The 26,236-nt window shown below is 42.4% G+C and overlaps 1 protein-coding gene across 1 annotated transcript in view; it reads left to right on the top strand.

Annotated features, from left to right (window-relative positions):
- Window positions 1–26,236, top strand: part of NECAB1 (N-terminal EF-hand calcium binding protein 1) — a 148,975-nt gene that overhangs the window by 88,183 nt on the left and 34,556 nt on the right. Inside the window, exons 6-9 of the mRNA XM_038745134.1 lie at window positions 15,370–15,506; window positions 16,926–17,047; window positions 17,940–18,016; window positions 24,013–24,066. Coding sequence (XP_038601062.1) covers window positions 15,370–15,506; window positions 16,926–17,047; window positions 17,940–18,016; window positions 24,013–24,066 — 390 coding nt within the window. The remainder of the gene's footprint in view (window positions 1–15,369; window positions 15,507–16,925; window positions 17,048–17,939; window positions 18,017–24,012; window positions 24,067–26,236) is intronic.

Here is a 26,236-nt window from a genome sequence, read left to right as displayed (position 1 = left end):
TAAATGCCCCAGTGACCAAGAGCCAAAAGAAGCAGCATGGCCTAGTGGAAAGAAATCAGTCCTGGAAGTCAGAAGGACCTGGGTTCTAATCCCAGCTCTACCACTTGTCTGCTGTGTGACCTTGGGCAAGTCATTTAATTTCTCTGTGACTCAGTAACCTCATCTGTAAAATGGGTATTAAGTCAGCGATCGCCATTTGGGACAGAGACTGTGTCCAATCTGATTATCTCATATCTACCCCAGTGCTTAGTACAGTGCCTGCCACTGTATTCACCATTCATTCATTCAATCATATTTATTGATCACTTACTGTGTGCAAAGCACTGTACTAAACGAGTAGTAAAAACAGGGTACAAATTTGGATGGAGAGGAAACGGAAGATTCGAGATATGTTGTGAAGGTAAAACTGACAGGATTTTGTGACAAACAGAATGTATGGGTTGAATGAAAGAGATAATAATAATAATAATTTTGGTATTTGTTAAGCGCTTACTCTGTGCCAAGCACTGTTGTAAGCGCTGGAGTAGATACGAGCTAATCAGTTTGTCCTACATGGGGCTCACAGTCTTAAAACCCCATTTTACAGATGAGGTAACTGAGACACAGAGAAGTTAAGTGACTTGCCCAAGGTCACACAGCAGAGAAGTGGCAGAGCCAGGATTAGAACCCACGTCCTCTAACTCCCAAGCCTGCCCTCTTTACACTGTTATGCTGCTTCTCATAAGAGATGAGTCTTGTCAGCTGTGTGACTTTGGGCAAGTCACTTAACTTCTCTGTGCCTCAGTTACCTCATCTGTAAAACAGGGATGAAGACTGTGAGCCCCACGTGGGACAATCTGATCACCTTGTATCCTCCCCAGTGCTTAGAACAGTGCTTTGCACATAGTACGTGCCTAACAGATGCCATCATCATCATCATGAGTCAAGGATATTGCCAAAGTTAAGAGAAGCAGTGTTGCCTAGTGGATATAACAAGGGCCTGAGAGTCAGAAGGACCTGAGTTCTAATCTCAGATCTGCCACTTGTCTGGTGTGACCTTGGGAAAGTCACTTAACTTCTCTGTGCCTCACATTACCTCATCTGCAAAATGGGGATTAAGATTGTGAGCCCCATGTGGGATATGGACTAATAATAATGATAATAATGGCATTTATTAGTTGCTTACTATGTGCAAAGCACTGTTCTAAGCGCTGGGGAGGTTACAAGGTGATCAGGTTGTCCCATGGGGGGTTCACAGTCTTAATCCCCATTTTACAGGTGAGGTAACAGAAGCACAGAGAAGTTAAGTGACTTGCCCAAAGTCACACAGCTGACAACTGGCGGAGCCGGGATGTGAACCCCTGACCTCTGACTTCAAAGCCCGTGCTCTTTCCACTGAGCCACGCTGCCTAACCTAATTAGCTTGTATCTACCCCAGTGCTTGGAACGATACCTGACACATATTAAGTGCTTAACAAATGCCATATAAAAAAAAAAGAGATTATGGGTTTGTGAGACATGAAGAATGGTGATGTTGTCTAGAGTGATAGGAAAGTCATAGGGAGGGAGTCATGGGACATGGGAGGATGAGTTCTATTTTGAACATGTAAGTCTTGAGGTGTTGATGAGACATTCAAGTAGAAAGTTTCTGAAGTGAGGAGGAAATGTTATATTTCAGAGAAGGAGAGAGGTCAGGGCAGGAAAGATAGACTTGGGAATAATCCATTGAGAGATGATGGTTGAAACAATGGGAGCAAATGAATTCTCCAAAGGAGTGGATGTAGGTGGAGAACAGAAGGGGCCCACAACTGAGCCTTGAAGGACTTCTGCAGTTAGGGGGTTGGCGGCAGAGGTGGAACCTGTCAAAGAGAATGAGAGTGAGCGGCCAGAGACAGAGGAAGAGAACCCAGAGAGGACACTGTCAATCAATCAATCAATCAATCATATTGAGCGCTTACTGTGTGCAGAGCACTGTACTAAGTGCTTGGGAACTACAAGTTGGCAACATATAGAGACAGTCCCTACCCACCAGTGGGTCAGTGAAGCCGGGGTTAGGTAGTGTTTCCAGGAGATGGGGGTGGTCCATATCTTCTTATATTTGTGAGCCCGTTGTTGGGTAAGGACCATCTCTATATGTTGCCAACTTGTATTTCCCAAGCACTTAGTACAGTGCTCTGCACACAGTAAGTGATCAATAAATACAATTGAATGAATGAATGAATGAATCAATAATAATAATACTGATGGTATTTATTTGGCCTGTCCCCTAAACATCAGCAGAAAAAGTGGGCGAGGGCATGCGTGAATGTTACCTGTGGGTATTGCTCAGGTAAAAATAATAATTTTGATCCTGTTCTAGATGTAAAATAATCAGGATGGATACAGCCCTTGTCCCACCTCAGCCTCATACTCATAAGGTGAGGGAGAACAGGTATCAAATCCCTACTTCACAGAGTGGAAAACTGAGGCACAGAGGAGTTGTTACTTCCCCATGGTCATACAGCAATCAAGTGGCAGAGTCAGGATTAGAACCCAGACCTTCTGATTCCCAGGCCTGTGCTCTTTCCAATCAATCAATCACGTTAAGTGCTTACTGTGCATTTTACCATTTGCTTTTCCCCTCTCCCAGCCCCAAAGCACTAATGTACATAGCTGTAATTTTATTTATTTATATTTATGTCAGTCTCCCCACTCTAGACTGTGAGTTCCTTGTGGGCAGGAAATGTCATTCTTTATTGTTGTTTTGTACTTTCCCAAGCACTTAGTACAGTGCCTGCACACAGTAAGCTCTCAATAAATATGATTGAATGAATGCAGAGCACTATACTAAGTGCTTGGGAGAGTACCTATAACAGACACATTCCTTGCCCATTAGTCCACACTGTTTCTCTGTTTCACTGTTTCTGGTGCACATACTGTATTGACTTGCATAATTTCCTCCACTTTTTTTATATCGCATAATTGTAAGCAGTGATTGCGTTCCTGCCTGAGTAAGAAGAGGACAAGAATCAGAGCTGGGAAATTTATTTGAAACAAGTGTGCTTGGAGGAAGGAAGGGAGGTTAATTCACTGAGTGTCTATTATATGCAAACACTTGAGAGAATGCAGTAGAAGACACACTACTCAAATGCCCTCAGCTTTTTCTTCCTTTCTTTTTTCTTCTCTTTTTCCTCCCGCTCACCTTATTGCTAGACTTAATTCTTTACAAGACCGCAGGAATAGCTTCAACCCTGTTTGAATGTGAGCAAAACTTTGAAAAAGGAGGCAGTTATGCATATAGGGTACCAAATATTGTATCAAAGGAGATTTTTCTCTCCCCTGCCCCAGGATGCAGTATTTTCAAGGGACTATGATGAAGTAGAGCAGCTGTTCTCATATATGAGGTAGAGGAAACAAACCCAGAGAGCGGCCAGTGGACGGGGCTAATGGCCATTGGAGATAGAAGTCCAATTATCAGTGGTCCCAATACAGGGCTTTAGGATTGTTTTCCCAAACCAAATAGAGAGCTTCCAATCTGGGACCTTATTGAAGCTGAATTGAACTTCACTCTAATCGAAGGGGAAGATTGCTCTGGGAAGATTCCAACTAAGCCATCCTGGGATTCATTCTGTTGCCATGACAAAGAGGAGAGCTAAATCTCATTTTTTTTTTCAGGGAATAATAATGATTCATAGCAAGGTTTCATGACATTCTCATGGCTTTTGCACATCTTGAAGGCCTGGAGCCCTTCACTTTTGTTTTGGTTTAAAAAATTCAATAACATTTTCACAGTGATTAAATAAAATGTACTCTAATTTTTGGAAAAACAGTATGGTCTAGTGAAAAGAGTATATTCCTGGGAGTCAGACCACTTGTCTGCTGTATGACTATGGCCAAGTCAGCTTCTCTGGGCCTCAGTTTCCTTATTTGTAAATTGGGGACTTAATACCCCTTCTTCCCTCCTTTTAGAGTACAAGCTCCATATGTGACAGAGACTGTGCCCTACCTGGTTATATTGTACCTACCCTAGAGCTTAGTACGTGCTTAGCATATGGTAAGCACTTAAGTAATACAACAATTGTTATTGTCATTATTGTTGCTTGACCACTCTGACTGCAATGATTAGGAAATTGGTCAAAAGATGCCCAGGCTTTATCTTGTCACCTCATTTTCCTCTGATTATAGAATCCAATGTATTTTGAGCACTTGTGTCATAGAGAAACATTATGCATTCATTCAGTGGTATTTATTGAGCTCTTACTGTGTGCAGAGCAATGTACTAAGCACTTGGGAGAGTACAGTATAATAAACAGACACATTCCCTGCCCACAAAGAACTTAGTCTAAAATATTAAAGTAAAACAAAAAAGGAAAAAAAGAGAAAAGGTTTCCAACTGTATTATTATGAATAAATTGTCTGAGATCCTTGAGCTACTTATAAGACTGAAAGCTTTGCCACAACAATGAGCAGCACCCTAAAACTTCATCTCATAAATTTGAACCCTGTATATATGTATATATGTTTGTATATATTTATTACTCTATTTATTTATTTATTTATTTTATTTGTACATATCTATTCTATTTCTTTTATTTTGTTAGTATGTTTGGTTTTGTTCTCTGTCTCCCCCTTTTAGACTGTGAGCCCACTGTTGGGTAGGGACTGTCTCTCTATGTTGCCAATTTGTACTTCCCAAGCGCTTAGTACAGTGCTCTGCACATAGTAAGCGCTCAATAAATATGATTGATGATGACTGATGATGAACCCCTTCAAGCTAAACTGGCAATTTTAAAATGACCTGTTGTTCTCATCACATGTTATCAAAACTCAGCCATAACTCAGGAAAAAAAAATACTCTTTCTCCGTTCACCAATGGTGCCAGTTTCAAGAAATATTCACAACTGCTCTGTGTTCACCAATGGGCCTTTTGTATAGACAAACTTCAGATGCATCTCTCCAGAGTGGAAACAGAGATCCATAACTGATTGCAAGAGGGAAAGTAATGATGTTGGATGGTTCGTTTCTATCTATGAAAGTGGACATCTGTTAGGATGGACCCTGGACACACAGTCCTTCAAGCAAACTTTGTCACCAGTTGAGCCAGAACACTGGACTGAGTGGACCACTGGTTTGGCCCAGGGATGGCTTTCTTAATTTCTTCCACTGTCTCCCAGTCAGTGCTCTGCACACAGTAAGCAGTCAATGAATATGATTGATTTCAGTTTTCTCTCTGTGGCTGCCCAACCCTCTTCTCGTGGGACTCCCCTTGCCTGTGTTTCTTGGGTCTCCCTGATGATGATCACTGACTAGAGAGAAAGAGTGAAGTTGGGAGTCAGAAGGTCAGGGCTTCTACTCCTGCCTCCATCGTGTGTCTGCTGTGTGACCTTGGGCAAGTCACTCAACTTCTCTGTGCCTCAGTTTCCTCATTTGTAGACTGAGGATCGAAACTGTGAGCCCCATGTGGGACAGGGACTGTGTCCAACCCAACTTGCTTGTACAGTGCCTGGCACATAGTAAGTGCTTAACAAATACCATCATTATTATTTTCCTAACAGGAATAAATCCCACTGCCTCTATCTGCTGTGGTCCAGAGACTCCACTGGTGAGAAATGTTGATTTGTCATGGTTGCAACTCCAAATAGAAAAAAAAAGTTACAGAAAGTACTCCAGGAACATACATTTACAAAACTGCATTAAGGAACAAGGTTTTCTGGAAGAATTGATGTTTCTTCCCCATCCTAGTTGTGGTTAATTTGGGAGAGGGTCACAGAGGCAGGGTTTGAGAGAAAGAAGACTCTAAGCAGAGTCCTAAGCAGGGAGAATAAACAGGTTTGCTCATCTAACACAGAAAGCACTAGCTTTTTGTGTTGTTTTTTTGCTTGCTTTGGTGGGAGAGTGGTTAAGTGCTTACTACTATTACTAATAATAATGGTATTTTTTAAATGCTTACCATATGCAAAGCACCGTTCTAAGCACTGGGGGGGGGGGGATACAAAGTGATCAGGTTGTCCCACATGGGGCTCACAGTCTTAATCCCCATTTTACAGATGAGGTAACTGAGGCCCAGAGAAGTTGTGACTTGCCCAAGTTCACCCAGCTGACAAGTGGCGGAGCCAGGATTCAAACCCATGACCTCTGACTTCCAAGCCCGGGCTCTATCCACTAAGCCATGCTGCTTCCCAGGCACTGTACTAGGCATTTGGGTAGATAATAAGATAATCAGGCTGGACACATAGTTCCTATCCCACACGGGGCTCACAACTTTAGGAGAGTGGACAGGATTTAATCCCCATTTTAAAAATGGGGAAACAGAGGCACAGAGAAGTTAAATGATTTTCCCAAGGTCACACAGTAGGCAAAGGGCAGAGCCATGATTAGAGCCCAAGTCCTCTGACTCCGAAGTCCGCGCTCTTTCCATTGGGCCATGCTGCTTCTGGCACAGAGGGGAAGATGAAGCATTTGGGGAATAGGAACCTGTAGGGTGGAGGATCATCAGCATCATCATCAATCGTATTTATTGAGCGCTTACTATGTGCAGAGCACTGTACTAAGCGCTTGGGAAGTACAAATTGGCAACATATAGAGACAGTCCCTACCCAACAGTGGGCTCACAGTCTAAAAGGGGAGGATCCTACAGGCAAGGAGAGGGGAGCCCCTGCTGAGGCCCGAGGCAGAATTGTCTTAAGATTGCCCCCCTGCTCACCAGAGAGGTCCTCCCCAGGTGGAGAGGAAAGCTGTGATCTCCCCCATTATCTGCCTGACGGGACCACAAAGGAAGCGGGAGCCACACTGAGGGGAAGAATTAAGGCTTTGGGGACTGGCATCAGTCCCCAGTGGTCTTGGTTATTTGGCAGTAGCTTTCGGGCCCTGGCCTCTCTCCATCTGCTCACTTGCACACTCCAACCCTGGCTAGGAACTGGATGAGAAAGTCAGAGGGCACATCAGAATCCAAACCTTACTCTGTGTGGGTTGATGTTGATATCTGTGTAGATCAGGGTTTGGATTCTCCCTCTCCCAGTTGCTTACTGAGGCCAGGGGTCTTGCTCTCCCCCAACCCATGGGGATGGAACAGGAGTGAGCAAGTGAGAAAGGGAGCATGGGTGATCTCTGCTGGCAAAAGCCCCAGCAACTGTCCCCAATCTCCATCCATCCAGGATCCCCTCCATCCCTCTGACAGATTTAGCTGGGATCCAGGGTGGGAAGGTGAGGCAGTCAGTATTCCAAAGTCACACCTCATCTGTGGGCATTGGGGCACAGAGTCTTCTCTCTACAGCCCAGGCCTGGGCTGAGAATCTGAAAGAACAGTGTCTCTCTTTTTTTTATATGATATTTCATGCATTCATTCAATCATATTTATTGAGTTTTTACTGTGTGCACAGCACTGTACTAAGCGCTTGGGAAGTACAAGTCGGCAACATATAGAGACGGTCCCTACCCAACAATGGGCTCACAGTCTGGAAGGGGGAGACAGACAACAAAACAAAACATGTAGACAGGTGTCAAAATCATTAGAATAAATAGTGTTATAGCTATATGCAAGTCATTAATTAAATAGGATAGTAAATATGTACAAATAAAATGAATAGAGTGATAAAGCTGTACAAATATATAGAAGTGCTGTAGGGTTGGGGGGGCGATGGAGAGGGGAGGAGGAGAGGAAAAAGGGGGCTCTGTCTGGGAAGGCCTCTTGGAGGAGGTGAGCTCTCAGTAGGGCTTGAAGGGAGGAAGAGAGCTAGTTTGGTGGATGTGTGGAGGGAGGGCATTCCAGGCCCGGGGAAGGACATGGTCTGGGGATCAACAGCAGGACAGGTGAGAATGAGGTACAGTGAGGAGGTTAGTGGCAGAGGAGTGGAGGGTGAGGGCTGGACTGTAGAAGGAGAGAGGTGAGGTAGGAGGGGACGAGGTGATGGAGAGCCCTGAAGCCGAGAGTGAGGAGTTTTTGCTTGATTTGTAGGTTGACAGGCAACCACTGGAGATTTTTGAGGAGGAGAGTGACATGCCCAGAGCGTTTCTGTACAGAGATAATCCGGGCAGCAGAGTGAAGTATAGACTGAAGTGGGGATAGACAGGAGGATGGAAGATCAGAAAGGAGGCTGATGCAGTAATCGTTGGGATAGTATGAGAGATTGAACCAGCAAGGTAGCGGTTTGGATGGAGAGGAAAGGGCAGATCTTGGTGATGGAAAGGTATTTGTTGAGTGCTTACTAGATGCTAGTCACTGTACTACATGATGGGATAGATACAAGCTAATCAGGTTGGACACAGTCCCTGTCCCACATGGGTCTCACAGTCTTGCCTCATCTGTAAAATGGGAGTTAACTGAGGCACAGAGAAATAAAGGCACTTGCCCTAGGTCACACAGCAGACAAGTGGAGGAGTTAGGATAAGAACCCATGAGCTTCTGACTCCAGGCCTGTTCTCTGTCCACTAGGCCACACTGCTTCTTAGTGTCTCCTTTAAAAGTCAGCCAGGCCAGCACAGGGTAGCTCATCTCTGAGGCTGTACCCACCTGGCAGGATGTTGAGGGGATAGGGGAGCTAGGAGTAGGGCCAGCCCAGGCATTCATTCCATTTTAAATATATTCCCTGAATCAAGATAGATGTAGAAGTTGAGGGTGGGGACTGGGGTGGGGAAAGGAATGTATACAAAAGAGAAGGTGGGTGATAAGGAATAAGAGGAAAGGCAGAGCAGGAATATACGTGCTGCCTAAAAAATTCCCTCATCCTCAATTTTAAGGTCAGAAGCACAGAGCTGCCTTTAATAATTAGCAGTTTCTGAATTCACCTACTGTGAGATACAAGAATGGCTCTCAAGCTAGGGGCCATAAAATGTGATAACTGATTAATTCAATTTGAGTAATTACTCTTGAAATTCATTTTTCCATTGACAGAGAATAAGACTCCAGGAACCTGGATATTCAATCTCTGAGGTTGAAGGTGCTTTGACACCCATCTCTTGTGGATTCTAAAAACGTTCAAGGATGGAGTCCACATTAGCTCCTTCCACGGGCTCGTCAGTCATTCATTCATTCAATTGTATTTATTGAGCACTTACTGTGTGCAGAGCACTGTACTAAGCACTTGGGAAGTATAAGTTGGCAACATATAGAGATGGTCCCTACCCAACAATGGGCTCACAGTCTAAAAGGGGGAGACAGACAACAAAACGAAGCATGTGAACGGGTGTCAAGTCATGTCAAAAACACTTGATCTGATAAAAGAGACCCAGATCCTGGAATTCTGCTCCAGTTTGGGATCTGAGAGCAATCCAGAGCTACAGCAATCCAGAGCTAGAGCAATCCAGAGCTAGAATTTGGCTCAAAAGCCAAAACATTTTGTTGTTTTTAAAATGAAATAGGATAGAGACATTTTGGCTTTCACCCAGGGATGATAGGGAGTAAACATAAAGTTTAGAGAACAGCAGAAGAGAAGCAGTGTGGCCTAGTGGATAAAGCATGGGGTTGGGAGCCAGAGGATCTGAGTTCTAATACTGGCACTACCACTTGAATGCTGTGTGACCTTGTACAAGTCACTTAACTTCTCTCTGTATAAGTTTCCTCAACTGTAAAATGGGGACTCAAGTACCTGTTCTCCCTCCTACATAAACTGTAAGCCCAATGTGGGCTAGAGACTGTGATGGATCTGATTAACTTGCATCTACTTCAGCACTTAGAACAATGCTTGACACATAGTAAGCACTTAATAAATACCATTTTAAAAAAAAGAGAGAAAAAAAGCTCTTTCATTACAAAAATAAATCATCTGTGTAGGAGAAAGCACTCCAGGTGTTTCATGCTTCCTGCAGTTCTTTGAGCCCTAAGGCTCTGTAATGGTCTGAAGTTCTTATGTAACACTATAAGGAAAAACACACTGAGGTGGAAGAAACTTTACAGGTTTAATTTGCAGAGTAAATGCAAGCAGGGCAATTTGATGCTCCCACTTGGATAATTTAATTTGATGGTTCAAGGGAAATAATGGGCTGCGATTTCTACCCCTGCACCTTTCCGAATGGCAGGAGCAACCTAAGGGATATATATAATGTATTTACAGTATGGGTTGACACCCAGGTAAAGCATTCCTTGAGAGACATCTTTGATGCTTCAGAAGCTTGAATTTGAAAGCACAGTACTTCTGATTCTACATATAGTGAATACCATCCTAAGGAAATTGCTCACATCTACATTTCTAGGACATTTGTCATCACTATTCTAGCTGACTTTATATGATATCATGATATATGGACTGTCAGAATGGATGGCATTGTTATTGCTGATGCCTGCCCACTCCACAGAGGCTTCCAAGAGAAAGAATGCCATCTCCTTCCACCCCTCCCTAGAAGCAACTTGGCCTAGTGGATAGAGCATGGGCCTGAGTGTCAGAAAGTCATAGGTTCTAATCCAGGCTCCACCACTTATCTGCTGTGTGACCTTGGGCAAGTCACTTCTCTCTGCCTCAGTTCCCTCAACTGTAAAATGAGGAATAAACACGGCGTAACATGTGTGACCTCAGGTGCATCTCTCTGTCCAGACCAACCCCATTACTTAGAACAGTGCCAGGCACATAGTAAGCGTTTAACAAATACCATAGTTATTGTTCATTAATTGAAGCAGGTTTGCATCCAATTCAATCACTATATCCCTGGCTAAATTGGGAGCATAACATAACTCCTCTATTCTCTCTAGAAACACGTCTTGAGGAAGCGGAGGCACCTGGTGACCCTGAGTCCTGTGGCAGGCTGGGGTATTGGGGACAAATTATCAGAATAAAAATTGAAAATAGAACCCAAGAGGTAGTGTGCCTTGGGGGAAAAAGCACAGGACTGAGAGTCGAGAGACCTGGGTTCTGGTCCTGGCTTTGCCTCAACTGCTGTGTGAGCATGGACATGGCATTCAACATCTCTGTCCTTAAACTTCCTTACCTGTAAAATGGGGATAGACTATCTGTTCTCTTTCCTTCTTAGACTTTGAGTCTTGCATGGGACAGGGACTGTTTTCAATCTGGTTATCTTGTATCTACCCCATTATTATTGTTATTATTATAGGTTTTCTGGCCCGCAGCTTAGCATGTGATTCATTAGGCCACAAACCCCCTCCCTGGGCCCAAGAATACAGACGCAGAGTTTTCCTTTTAGCCCTGGTATAACCTGCTCAAAACAGTCAGTCAGAGCAGCAGCAGGGAAACAGGACAAGACAGCCAATTCCTTTCCTCCCTGCCTCTTTCAGAAGCCTGACTGCAGATTGGAAGTCCCACTGTGGCACCATCAGAGATGTAACCAATCTTACGGTTTTCTCCTGGGCAGCTCAGTTTTCATCTGACCTGCCCACTGTCTAGTACAATAAATCAATCAATCATATTTATTGAGTGCTTACTGTGTGCAGAGCACTGTACTAAGCCATTGGGAAGTACAAGTTGGAAACATATAGAGACAGTCCCTACCCAACAGTGGGCTCACAGTCTAAAAGGGGGAGACAGAGAACAAAACCAAACATACTAACAAAATAAAATAAATAGAATAGATATGTACAAGTAAAATAAATAAATAAATAGAGGAATAAATATGTACAGACATATATACATATATACAGATGCTGTGGGGAAGGGAAGGAGGTAAGATGGGGGGGATGGAGAGGGGGACGAGGGGTACAGATACAGCAACGTTTGGTATTTTCATGTTAAACACTCCACCTCCCCCTGCTGCAGCTCCAGCCGCAGAGTTTCTTGGCTTGGACAAGGTGCCTGCCTTCAGAGGGGTCTGTGTTCAAAAAGACTGTGAGCCCGTTGTTGGGTAGAGACTGTCTCTATATGTTGCCGACTTGTACTTCCCAAGCGCTTAGTACAGTGCTCTGTACACAGTAAGCACTCAATAAATATGATTGAATGAGTGACTGAATGAAAAAGACTTAAGAGGAACACGCGAAGGCTCTGGAGTTTAGGTGGAATGGTTGTGGGTGCCCAGGACGTTAGGGTCAGTCGGTACTTCTACAAAGTGGCACGCATGATGACATGTTATGCCTCACGAACGGCGTAACACATGTGACCTCAGGTGCATCATCTCTCTGTCCAGTGTTCTTCAGTGTCTTCAGGGGCCCTAGGGATCAGAGGCAGTTCTATAAGGCTTACAGAACTCCACTACCTCCTGAACGACAAAGGACCAGGACCAGATGCAGAGACATCTGGCGCTTAGTACAGTGCTCTGCACATAGCGCTCAATAAATACGATTGATGATGATGATGATCTCCAACCTGGAACAGAGTAGGACTGCTAATGGAGAGAGGTGGTCTCTACTGTTGAGGTTGTCTGTTTGGTAAAAGACCATTGGAGGGGGATAAGGGTGGGGAGAAAGAGAGCGCGAGCATTTTTATCTCTTTCCACCTCTCCCTCTTTTGCCTTTTTCTCCCCTGATCTTGGACTACTGCCCCTCCCAACCAAAGCAGTCCCTTCCCTACTTAATCTCCAAGGGGTAATAACCTTTTTATCAATTTAATTTCATTTTATTCTATTTAATAATAATTGCTGGTAAGTGTATTTTTTCATGTTTGATATTTCTGGCTCGTACATTTCCCCCCCAAATTGACTTTAGGCTGTGACAGTGTCAATTAAAATGTAATTATAATTGATATCTTTGAATTTTACAAGGCAGAATTTCTTGACTCTTCATTATATTACATCAAATTCCCTGAAGGTAAAATAGTAAACAAGATATGGAAAACATTCTATTCTAATGTTGGTAGTCTTAAGGAAATTATTCAGCCTAAAACATACCTGGAGTTGATGCTTAAAGACTTTCTATAATGACAGTCTAGAGTGCTCTCAAGACTGTAAGCTCACTGTGGGCAGGGTGTGTGTCTACCAACTCTATTGTATTCTCCCATATGCTTAGTACAGTGCTCTTCACACAGTAAGCACTCAATAAATAAGATTGAATGAATGAATTAAATACCATCAATTGATTGATATTTGAATCACTGAATTTTAATTGAACAGTTAAATTGATTTCTAGGATTATAGAAATATGTATATAATCTAGTCAATTTCTCATGGTTATTATTAATAAATACTGTAATTATGAGGTTTTTTCTTGCAAAACATCTTTGCAAAGCACACTGCAAATGATAATTAATTTGCACAAATTATGGGGATAGTCATATATCCCCTTGAGGCAGTTAAGGAAATTGCCTGCATCATTTGCGCCTGCTGAGAATAGTTTTCAAAAATGACATTTTCTTTCTGGAGTGCAACCACATCTTACAAGAAACAGTGATTGAGAAAGAAATGTGCTTTTCCTTCTTATCACAGTGTCCTCCAAGGTGCCTATAGTTAAGAAATGTTATTTCTTTCATCTTTCACAAGTCCAGTGAAATATGGCAGCGGAGGCAACTCTGGTGGTAAATGAAATAGTTCAGTGAAAGTCAAAGTTTCTTTCTCCCTAAATACTTAAGTTTGGGAACCTGATGTAATTATAAGAAAGGTGGTAGTTAGGCTTATATAGAACAGAGGAAAGCACCTCTTCATCAATCAGGTAGAATTTGTGCAGCCCAAAATAGCAGTAGCTTTTAGAAGGGTTTGAATGGATTTGTTCAAGTTCAATAATAAGTTCGTAATAGGCTAGTAGAGAAAAAATTAGAAAGGTAGATGTGTTAAAAAGGACATCCATATCCATTAGCATGGCTGTCAAGGCAGGCAAGCTTCACACTGATCCAACAGGAGCTCTTGTGCCGCTGATGAAGATAGAACCTTGTATGGAGTCATGGAGGATCTAGATTCTAATCCCAGACCCCCACTTTTTTGCTGTGTGACCTTGGGTAAGTCAGTTAGCTTCTCTGTGCCTCAGAAAAGTAAAATGGTGATTACAACTGGGATCCTCACATGAGACATGGACTGTAACAACCTGATAATCCTCTACCCCAGTGCTTAATTCAGTGCCTGACACATAGTAAGCACTGAACAAATACCACTTAAAAAATATATTAGATGGACCATTTGTTTAGACATAGTAATGACAGTGTTATGTACTGCTTTGTTATGTCCCTACTGAGCTCATGATAGGCAAGAGAAGGTTTCCGTGGCCAGGGGAGGTGGCCGAAATAACAATAGTTCATTCATCAGTCAAGAAAGAGGTATCTGAAGGACTTTGTACAGTGGTGAGAATCTGGGTGACTGTTTGTAATGGGTGAATGTAAACTTTTGAAGGTGTAGTGGTTGTAGTGTTGTCTGAGAAAAGGGGTCACTATATAGGCCCATACAAAACCTAACATGTAAAGTCAAGTTTGAAAGGCATTTTTCACAAATGATTTGCAGGGCTCCTCATCTCCTAAGAAATTAGGAACTCACCTAATCTGTTCTCCTCCACAGCACTTTCGTACATAACTTCAAACTCTTTTACTTCCTCCCTACCTAAGCATGTAACTTACTTTGTCTCCCCAGCAAGACTGTAAGCTCCTCGAAGGCAGAAATTCGTTACTGTCTGTTACTGCTTTTGTACTCTGCCAAGCACTTGGTACAGTACTCTGAATAGAGGAAATTCACAATAAACCTGATTGATTTATTGATAAGGCTGTTCATCACCCAGAGATGAAGCTTGATACTAGGCATAATCATGTGTACAAAAGGAAGAAATAAAACATTCAGCAATAAAAAATTAAAAAGCAATAAATCAGCCAAACTCTCTGCATTTTGATTTAAGAGAATGAAAACCCCTAATGATAGGACATATTTTCATCAGGTTGTAATTATAACAATAATTTTGGTGTTTGTTAAGGGTTTACTATGTGCTAGGCATAGCACTAAGCACTGGGCCAGATACAAGATAATCAGGTCTCCCAAGGGGCTCACGATCTAAGTAGGAGGGAGAGCAGGTATTGACTCCCCATTTGCAGAAGAGGGAATAATAATAATAATGGTATTTGTGAAGTGCTTACTATGTGTAAAACACTGTTCTAAGCACTGGGGTCGATACAAGATAATCAGGTTGTCCCACGTGGGGCTGACAGTCTTAATCCCCATTTTGCAGATGAGGTAACTGAGGCACAGAGAAGTTAAATGACTTGCCCAAAGTCACACAGCTGATAAGTGGTGGAGCTGGGATTAGAACCCATGACCCCTGACTCACAAGCCCGTGTTATTTCCACTAAGCCACACTGCTTCTCAACTGAGGTACAGAGAAGTCAAGTAACTTGCCCAAGGTCAGCCGGTAAATAGCAGAGCTGGAATTAAAACCCAGATTTTTCTGATTCCCAGGCCCATGCTCTTTCCATTAGGCCACACTGCTCCTCAGGTGTGTCCATGCAGGTCGATTTAATACTTCAAAACTGTCATGTTAATTTTTTTTTAAAATAAACCCCTTTTTCCTTTCCATTAGCTATTTCTTCTAGAATTCCACCGGATTTCACAACCTCTCTTGTGTTATTTTAGGACTACCAAGAGGCTTCTAACTTGGAACAGTTTGTGACTCGATTTTTATTAAAGGAGACTTTGAATCAACTTCAGTCACTGCAGAACTCCCTGGAGTGTGCCATGGAAACCACCGAGGAGCAAACCCGTCAGGAAAGGCAAGCAAAAGATCCTCAGGATGTGCGTTCGGGGCCTCATATGCTCCAGGAAGGCCGGGGGAGGGACGTGGTGCCCTAGGTAGAAAGATTCTGATTAAAAGCAAGACTAGGAAGTTAAAGGCGAAATCTGGTGATCCAGACTGAATTGTCCACCGTGCTCTTGTGCCGAGGAGGTCATTCAGAATTTCCAGTCAGTGTCCTTCAAAAGTGCAAATTTAGTGCAAGCTTGATTAAGTGATTTAAGAAAAATGCAAGTGTTTCATAATAAGGGAAAATTAAGGGATCATAATTATATCAGGGGGATCTGCACTGAGGCAAAGTGGGGTTTCAACCAAAGAGAAAAAAAATGAATTATTAAATGTGAACCAGAGCATGTTCTCTGTATCCAATTGTCCCTTCTCAACATTGGTTTCTACAAGCATCTTCTCTTACACCTCTCTGCTTCTCTAATTCAGTTTGAAAGTGATCTTTGTCTTCAACTTTCAACCAATCCTGGAATTGGTCATTTGGTTCCCCAGAGAAGATACTGTCAGCTACTATGCCTGGGGCAAACTTCTAAATAGCAATTCTCTCTACACTGATTGTCAGCGGGACTGGAGCTGCCAGTCAGCATCAGTTTTAGAGACAGGCAATTATAGGCTGCTTTTTTCAGAGCCCACACCTCCCTACAAGCAGCAAAGTTACCCTCCCACCCCCCCAACACCCTTCCATAGGTAGGCACCTCAAGGGGATTTCACTGCCTCTCTCTCGAGGCAAGGCAGACTTTCAGGCAGTCTCTTCTGCTCGCTGCTCCTGCTGCAGTAACAGCGCATTTCACCAGAAAGAAATCTTAATTTCAGCCAGCATTTGTGTTGGTGTGGGACTGGAAGGGGAGGGAGGAGAGAATGCAATAGGGTGGAAAGACAGTCTTCAAGTGAAACTTTGAGGCAGCGGGGGGGAGGGGGGGGAAAAATAGTGGGACTGTCATCCACAGAAGTGTCACTTCTTAACTATCCCCTCTAGACTGTCACCTCGCTGTGGGCAGGGAATGTGTCTACCAACTCATAATGTTGTATTGAGTGCTTCCAAGCACTCATTGCAGTGCTTTGCACAAAGTGCTAAATAAATTTGATTGGATGATTGATTGATGATTGATATCCCCTCCCTGGATACCAGAATCAGTGTCTCCCAGGCTTCATTTGGGTAGGGGTGATTTAAGCAGTGGACACCTTCAAGTGTCAGGTAGTTCCTCTCTTTAATCCTGCCTGGCTTCCCGCCAGCCATGAAATGGCTGAGTATCCAGGGATGCCGTGGGGCTGATCGTTGTAGCCCAAGGCTAGAAAATGTCTGAGAAGTTGTTTGGTCTGAGAGTGTTTCCCGAAACAGGCATGTAAAACAGTGACATGCAAAAAATGAACTTCTGCCTTTGTTTGGTTCAAGGCAAGGGCCACCCAAGCCGGAGATCCTGTCCATTCCATGGGCTGGAAAGCGTTCGAATCGCAGAATCCAGAGGAACAACAGCTTATCTCCGAGCAGTCCTCAATTCAGTGTTGGCAGCCCAGGTGACTCATTCTTCAGCTCCTCCCTTCTTATTTTTTTAAGTGGTACTGGGAGGTACTTTTGTCATTGTTTTGCCAGAAAGTGCAGTGCATTTCTTCACCTAATTGAGGGCTTTTCTTACAACGGAAGCATGTCAAGGTCATAAGCGCATTTTCAAGAGGTCTTTTGTTTCTCTTTCTGACCAGATGGAAAACCCAGTTGAGCGAGGAGGTGTGAAATGTAAAATGGATTTCTTTATATTTTACTTTATTCAGAGACCTTTTACAAGTCAATTAGAGATGTTCGAATTACAAGTATCAAAATTCAAATTTCTTTTAAGACCTTTTTAGATAATGCAGATCTATCACTTAAGGATGAGACTAAATTTACAGTCTAAAGTTGCTTGTTAAAAGACTGAAGATTCCCCAGAGGGTACTGAAAATTCAACAGAACCCTGCACATAAAGTGAATTTACCCAGTCAAAATAATCCCAGAAGGTGAATTGTGTGGATGTTTTATTGGAAATCCAAATGACTTGGATTCCCTTTAGTTTTTCTTTTTATCCCTCCTTAATAATGCAGTTCTAAGATCTGCTCCATGGCCTCTCATGGACCCTCTGGTTGTTTGGACTCCAAACTCCATGTTCCCCAAAGCATAATACTTATGTTTTTACATGATTTTCAAAGAGAAGACTCTCAGCGATGATGCTGTTAGGCACCATGAGTCAAAAAGAAATCATCGCTCAAAGGAGCATTTTCTTTGGCTTTGATCGTGCAGTAAAATTAGTGTTTATTTATTCAAATGCATAACATCTTCCCACAAAATAGAAGTGCTACAAACTATCTAATCATACTGCCCGGCTTTCCCCTGAGGGTCTGATCCATACTGAGCTAATATCGTTTCTTCTTTCTCCAGCCCTGCTAGATGAAGGGAGTCAGTGGGTGACCCAGATAAACAGACTCCAGAAACTGATTGACCGACTGGAAAAAAAGGTACTTTGCTTTTCTTTTCTTCCTTTCATTTTTGACTGCAAAGAGAAGAAGCATTGCAGAGTGGATAGAGCATGAGCCTGGATATCAGAAGGACTTGGGTTGTAGTCTTGACTCTGCCACTTGTCTGCTGGGAGAAGCAAATCACTTTACTTCCTCATCTGTAAAATGGGGATTAGGACTGTGAGCCCCACATGTGGCAGGGACTATGTCCAACCTGTTTAACTTGTAACTACTCCAGAGTGTAGGGCAGTGTCTGGCGCACAGTAAGCATTTAACAAATACCATAAAAAAAATGTTCATCATTGCCCAAGCACACAATTCCACCCAGAGAAATAACAACTTTGGGCTACAACACACCCATTCATCTCAAATAGGCACTTTTCAAAACCTACTTAGAGCTGTGTTTGGAGTCCAACCAATACAAAACACCACCTAAGATCCATATTGGGTTTAGGGCTAATTTCCTAGGTGGTAGAGTGCATCTTAAAATAATGGAAGCATTCATGGTTCAGTTTTTTGGGAAATGCTCTAGGTACACTTAAAACTGAGATAACAGAGAAACGATGGAATGATCAAAAATAAAAACAAGTCTTCAGATCCATTTCCAAAAGTTAAAAAAAAAATCCACAAAATAAATGAACCCAGAAGCTACCCACCTGGTTATCAAATGGATCAAATTTCTTCAGAATGATCATGAGCATCCTTGTCATGCCCTGGTAGTCTGGCAGAGGACCACTTTACTAAAGTTAATCCTCAATCAATCAACTGCTTTGACTCCAGACCTGTTGCTCAGAGAAGTAGAGAAGCTCTTGATTGTGGCTAGTGATTCACGCAGGTCTAGGAAGCCATACTGGATCCTAGGGAGATACACATCTGTCATAGGCAAGTGTTCTCTCCCTTTCATATTCATCCTGTGAGCTGAGGGCTCATTGCCCTGAGAAAAGACTCCACCAGGCTGTGGGACAGGATTGATCGAATATCACAGCACTGACAGGAAACATCCATCTCAGAGGAGAGAGCTCATATAGGTCGAGGGTTATAGTTCAACCCTCATGGTCTAGACAACTCAGTACAAGCTCTGCAGACACTGAACTGAGGTAATGGACATCTCTGGGCTTATGTTTGGGTCTACTTCCTGCTTGCCCTAAATGAACTCTTCCCTTGCCTTGTTTAATTAAGTTCATTTAAACATTAGCAAATGCAGAGAACTGTATTTGGTGAAAAGTAACTCCAACAGGAATGACCCAGTGACTTGGAACCACCCATCACAAGCCAGGAAAGATGTAGGAGTCCGAGCTCACTGTTCCTTCACATCACAGACTCACTGTGCAGGAGCAGCCAGAGAGTCCAACAAAATGTTGGGCATCATCAGGAAAGACAAAGGAAACAGAACAAAAGGCATAGTTTTCCCTCTGTCGAATCCATGTCATGGCCATATCTACAACACTACATGCAGTTTTAGGCGCCACATCTTAGGAAAGATGTTATGGAGCTAAAGACAGTAGAAAGAAGGGCAACCAATGTGATCAAGATCAGCGGGGAGAGGGAGATGGAGCAGTTTCCATTTGACTGGGGGCTGAAGAGATCAAAAGTCTTTGATCTGGAAAGATGATTGATGATGATGAAGGTGGGGAAGGTCGGAAGGGATGAGATTGCAGTTTCTAGTATCACCAAGGTCATGTTCAGAGTGAACACAAAATTGTTTTTCACCAAATCCCACCACACTTAGACAAAGTGGCATCCATTAAAGCAGGAATGTAGTAGGTTCAAAACAAACAACGGGGAACACTTCTTCTCCCCCAACAGGTTTGGTAAGAACATGAAATATTTATTCAATTCAATTGTATTTATTGAGCAGTCACGGTGTGCAAAGTACTGTACTAGGCACTTGGGAGAGTACAATATAGCAATACTCAGGCACATTCCCTGCCCACAATGAGCTTACAGTCTAGAATTTGTTACTAGAGGCAATTTTACTACCAAAAAATATCAGCAGTTTCAAGAAGGAGATATGTGTACATTAATGAACAAGGGGTTCATCATAGATTTTTTAGTGGGAGAATTTAGGGGACTATAGTAGGAAAACTTGGATAGGTTAAAAGGTCCAGGCAGGATTTAGACTGAACATTATAGAATACCATGGCAAGCTATTACTGGGATGACATATGGATATTAGAAAATACATCACTAGCCATAAGTATAAATGTAAGAAGGCCACACATAAAGTTGTCATCCCAACTTTACTTTGATGCTGCTATCAGAAAAATGATACTGGGTGGACTAGTACAGTATTGGCTCATGACCTTCACTCATTTGACAAGTGAGAAAATCTATTGCTGAATTTGGAGTCATTTTAAGAGCACCAGTAAATCTTTTGGGAAGGTATTCAATCTGCTGCAAACCTGTCTTTATTTTGATCTTTAAAAAAATAATCTATACAGCTGTTTCAAGAACTGTAGAAACTTAGTTACAGATCATCTTAACTGCTTTAAACTGTCACCTCCACTTTAGAGCATCACCATCTCTCTACTTCTTCCTTTGGAAGGGTTTCATTTTGAGAACTTGTCTAAGAAGTTTTCAGAAAGTTTAATGAGAGGGAATTCAGTAGGGATCTCCTGCTTAGTGGGTCTCAGCAGGAGACACCTAAGTTAAGTTTTCTCACGCACATAGAAAAGCTACACAATTTCCCAGCAGCAGATGATGAATACACGCGGTTTCACTGTTGACTCACCCTGTCTCCTGTCATTCTTAGAACTTGGTTTGATAGTCCCTTTCAGAGAGGTGTACCTGGGGTGGGACATCTTTTATCTTCTTCGCCAGTTAACATTTCTTCCAACGGAAAGCCTGCTGCTCAGGGAAATCATTCCCTCCTTTTGTTCATGAATGAGGAAATCAAAACATCCAGAACTTTTTGGTGCAAAATGGAAATCAGTTTTATTTTCACTGGGACCTTTTCTCCCTGCTTAACATCGTTGCAGGCTTCAGTTGGTGACTTTGATTTCAGATGATGTATTAGGTACATCTGGTGCTTAGAAGTCATCTTCCATATAAAAATTTCCCAGTTATAATTAAACCGTACTCCAGGGCGTTATGGTGATACCAGCCATTCCCATTTTGTGGAATTTTAATCAACGTTTAAGTTAGATCATATCTCACAGGAGCTTAGATGTGCAATCCAGGCCACATTCCTGGGCATCTTACCAACTGGAATGCTGTAGTAACTGGCATCAGCATCTTGGCTCGTGGATCTCTTATGAAAACTGGCTTTTACAATGATCAGGAAGTGTTTGATCCTCCATGTGGTAGAGAAGAGGCAGCTGGGAAAGTCCATCTGTATGTAGTTCCTCTGGAACTTTCCAGAAAGTTGTAGTAGGGTTGTCTTGGACAATGCAGAGTAAGCAAGCAGCAGATGGCCCTTCAACAACAATATTAAAAACTGGTAGGAGCGCTGGATTTCCACCAAATACCTAACCTTAAGTTCAGCTTCTCAGGGAGCGGTAACTCCCCACTGATCAGTTGCTCTTTTCACTCCTTTCATGAGCCAACAGTCTTCTCCATTGTTCATGGATGGCGTAGTGAATAGAGAATGGGCTTGGGAGCCAGAAGGTCATGGGTTCTAATCCCAGCTCCTCCATCTGTCTGCTGTATGGCCTTGGGCAATTCACTTCTCTGTACCTCAGTTCCTCATCTGTAAAATGGGGATTGAGACTGTGAACTCCATGTGGGACAGGGACTATGTCCAACCCGATTCACTTGTATTTATCCCAGCATTTAGTACAGTGGCTGGCACATAGTAAGCACTTAACACATACCACAGTTATTATTATTATTATTCTCTAGGGGCTTTCTTGCTAATTGCAATGGCTCTCTGGGTAACTATACAAAGTTTCTTATAGTAATAATAATAAAAATAATGATAAAAGTGATAATTATTGTGTTTCTTAAGCTCTTACTATGTGTCAAGCACTGCTCTAAGTACTTGGGTAGATAAAGGTAATCATACCAGACACAGTCCCTGTCCCACATCAGTCTGAGTAGGAGGGGGAATGGGGATTGAATCCCCATTTTAGGGATGAGGAAACTGAGGCATAGAGATGTTAAGTGACTCTCCCAAGGTCACACAACAGACAAGTGGCGGAGTCAGGATTAGAACCTAGATCCCTCTGACTCCAAAGTCGCTGCTCCTTCCACTAGACCCGTGCTCTTTCCACTAGTTCACACTGCTCCTCTGCTGTTACCTTGACTCTTAGTTAACCGGCATCTTTCATTATCCAATCCCTTCTGTTCCTCAGCAAGTTTGATAACAAAGTTTTGACTGAATTTGGAAATGTCCTTCAATTTGCATGGTAAGAGAGGGGATTAAGAAAAATGTTTTGATGTCATTTTTTCCACACCAGTAAAATTCTGTTGCGAATCACCAGTGGGTTGTCTTAAAAAAAAAAAAAAAAAAAAAAAAGCAACATATTTGAAATCCAGTATCCGCCAAGATTTCCATGTTGTCATATCCATTTTAGTTGAAAAATGAAGGGGCTATATAGAAAGCCCTATTTATTCATCAGGGGCTCAGAGTTTGGGAATGGCTGGGGTGGTGGGGGGCGGGGAGGCATATTCTTTGAAGAGTGTGCTTTTCATAGATAACTTTTCACATCCCAGAAATCTTTCCAGTACTACGTTTGAGGTCACTTCCTAGAATATGAGCTTATAAAATTGGCAGGACTGGAAAAGTTCATCCAGAGCCCAATTTTCAGTCTCCAACAATGGTACCCAACATGCCTAGAGGACTGGTGTGATGGTAGCCTTCCTCCATATCTGAACTCATGGTTAAGAATGTCTCTCCTAATTTCCATAGATGGCCTTTTATGGCCTATTATGGACCTCTTCTCTATGAATTTATTCAATCCCTCATTTATCTTTGTAATATTTTCTGGCTATATGGTTAATGCTGGTAGCTCATTCCATAGGCTTACAACCTGCTGTGTGAAAGTTTCCCTAGCCATGTTTTGAACTTTGAACCTATCACTTCCTGATGAAATTCTATCAATCAATCGCATTTATTTCCCACTCCCTTCCGTGTTGCCCTGATTTGCTCCCTTTATTCACCCCTCCCTCAGCCCCACAGCACTTATGTGGATTTATTTTTTTATATTAATGTCTGTCTCCTTCTCTAGACTGTGAGCTCATTTTGGGGAGGGAATGTGTTTACCAACTCTGTTGTACTCTCCCAAATGCTTAATACAGTGTTCTGCACACAATAAACACCCAATAAATACAATTGATTGTTGAATTGAGGGCTTATTGTATAGAAAGCCCTGTACTAAGTGCTTGGGAGAGTTCAGATAGCAGAGTGGGTAGGCGTGTTCTCTGCCCGCAAGGAGATTACAATCTAGAGGAGAAGACAGATGTTGATATAAATAAATTGTGGATATGTACGAGAATGTCACTGATTATTGTTGTGTTCCCAAGCATTTAGCATGGTGCTCTGCACACAGTAAGTGCTCAATAAATAGGATTGAATGAAAGTGCTTTGGGGCTGAGGGAGGGCTGAATAATAGGAGCAAATCCATGTGCAAGGGGAAACTCCTTTAATTTGATTGCATCTACACACTTTTAATTGTGGGATTAAAACCACTTTAGTAATGAGCTAGATAAATATATTGCAAAAGTGTCATCTTGTCTAGGAATAGTACAGAGTCTATTTCAGTTTTGTGCAAGACTTTGAACTTTTAAAATATCCTCATGAAGGATGAACCCATTTAGATTCATTTTGAAAGATGCATTCCATAGATTTTTTGAGGAAAAATATTAGATAACGTTCCCCAAGATTAGGTGCTCTGAGCTTTTACTGAAATGATAAATCCTTAGCTGCAAATCACGCCATCTCTTCTAAGTCTTTGAAATATGATCCGTGGGCTTACCTGATTCTCTGGATATTCAGAATATTTGAGTTTTTTATGCCAATCTTATGTGTTGAATTTTTTTTTTCCTATTCCTCTGAGGACCTAAAACTTGAACCCCTGGAAGAAGAGGTTTTAGAAGGAAATTCAAAATCTGTAAGTATATATTTCTCTAAAATTTTATTGAAATTCCAATTCCAAGTTGAGTGATTCTTATACTTCTTGACTTGAATATATAGGGGGCATAAGAATCATTCAGTTTGGAATCTATTTTTTATCTGCTTTGTAGGTTAATATCTACCTCAATAAAAAATAACCCAGTATCTATTATTGTTACTATTATTAATAATAATAAATTGTATTTATTGAACATTTAATGTGTGTCAAGCACTGTACAGACATGTATAAACTCATAAAAAGCAAGTTATGTTCCTTGACAAGAGAAGTAGCATGGCCTAGAGGATAGAGCACGGGCCTAAGAGTCAGAGGACTTGGGTTCTAATCCCCTTCCACCACTTGCCTGTTGTGTGTAACCTTGGGCAAGTCACTTAACTTCTCCATGTCCCAATCTCCTGATCTGCAAAATAAGGATGCAATAGCTGTTCTCCCTCCTACTTAGACTGTGAGCTCCATGTGAGACTGGATGACACTGTCTACCCCAGTGCTTAGTGCAGTGCTTGGCACACAGTAAGCACTTACCAAATACCTCGGTTATTATTATTATGGCATTATTATGGCATACATATTTATTCCTCTATTTATTTATTTATTTTACTTGTGCATATCTATTCCATTTCTTTTATTTTCTTAGTATGTTTGGTTTTGTTCTCTGTCTCCCCCTTTTAGACTGTGAGCCCACTGTTGGGTAGGGACTGTCTCTATATGTTGCCAACTTGTACTTCCCAAACGCTTAGTACAGTGCTCTGCACACAGTAAGTGCTCAATAAATACGATTGATTGATTGATTTGAAAGAGTTCATTCAGAATCCCTGGGAAAAATATGAAATTCCTTCAAATGTAATATACAAATACCACTATTATTATATAGTAATGTTCATCACCACTAAACTCATGCTGAATTAAAATAATTCTAAACCATATCACAATATTAGCATTGAATTCTATCACCAACTGTAAAAGGAAGTCTACTCAAGTATATGAAAGCGAGAAGCCCATGAAGAGGGGAGAGAATCAATCTCCTACCCCTAAAATGACCAGTTACCGGGCAGTTCAGTGACCCTTCCTGTGCTGCCCAGTGAAGGCCGTTGCTCAGAGGGCATTTTGGATGAGGTGAGTGGATCCTTTTGCTCTCATCCCCTTCCCCATGGGCTGGGTCCTCTCACTCCCCAGTGCTCCAGGAGGGTGAGAGGAGCTCACAGCTTCCCTCTAAGAGGCATGCCAACCTCCACTTTTCTCCCTAGCTCCATGGACTTAGCCCAACCCCTTCAGCGAGGCCTTCCTGAGAACCTGGCTGGAGGCTTCCTGCTCCCTCAATCAATCAATCACATTTATTGAGCGCTTACTGTGTGCAGAGCACTGTACTAAGCGCTTGGGAAGTACAAGTTGGCAACACATAGAGACAGTCCCTACTCAACAGTGGGCTCACAGTCTAGAAGATGGGAGGGAATAATAATAGTAATGTAATCAGGCATCTGTGGCAGAGAATTTGCCAAAAGAGTACAACGGGGCTAAGGAGGAAACCCAAAAAACTTCTAAAACAGGGGTCAGAAATCTTCTGGTGCCTTAGACAAATGAAAAGAAATCTTTGCGCAGTCGGTGCTAAGTGTTAATTATATAATTTAAACGCACATTAAAGTAGTTCATTTCTATAGTGAATCAGTTTAAAATGCCTCATCCACCACCCAACCCCTGCCCAATGCTTGATGGATGGATCAGATTAGACTTCCACTCTTCCAGAGCCCAATCAATCAATCAGTCGTATTTATTGAGCGCTTACTGTGTGCAGAGCACTGTACCAAGTGCTTGGGAAGTACAAGCTGGCAACACATAGAGACAGTCCCTACCCAACAGTGGGCTCACAGTCTAGAAGGGGGAGACAGAGAACAAAACCAAACATACTAACAAAATAAAATAAATAGAATAGCCCAAGGCTAACCAGTGTCATGGGGTCCCCATGTGACAGGTGATGACATTAGGCTACGCTACACGTGCTGTAATATGATAAAACTGTGCCATAGGGCTGCCTTCCACTGACAGCTGTTGCTCCTGAAGGGGAAGCAGAAGGGGTATAGGAAAATAAAATGGAGCCTCCCGTCCCTTCCCTGTTCCCAGCCTTTCTATAGAGTGGGTCGCTCCCAGGCCCTGG

The sequence above is a fragment of the Tachyglossus aculeatus genome, chromosome 4, assembly GCF_015852505.1.
Source record: "Tachyglossus aculeatus isolate mTacAcu1 chromosome 4, mTacAcu1.pri, whole genome shotgun sequence".
Lineage (NCBI taxonomy): Eukaryota > Metazoa > Chordata > Mammalia > Monotremata > Tachyglossidae > Tachyglossus > Tachyglossus aculeatus.
This window is presented reverse-complemented; position numbering and strand designations above follow the sequence as displayed.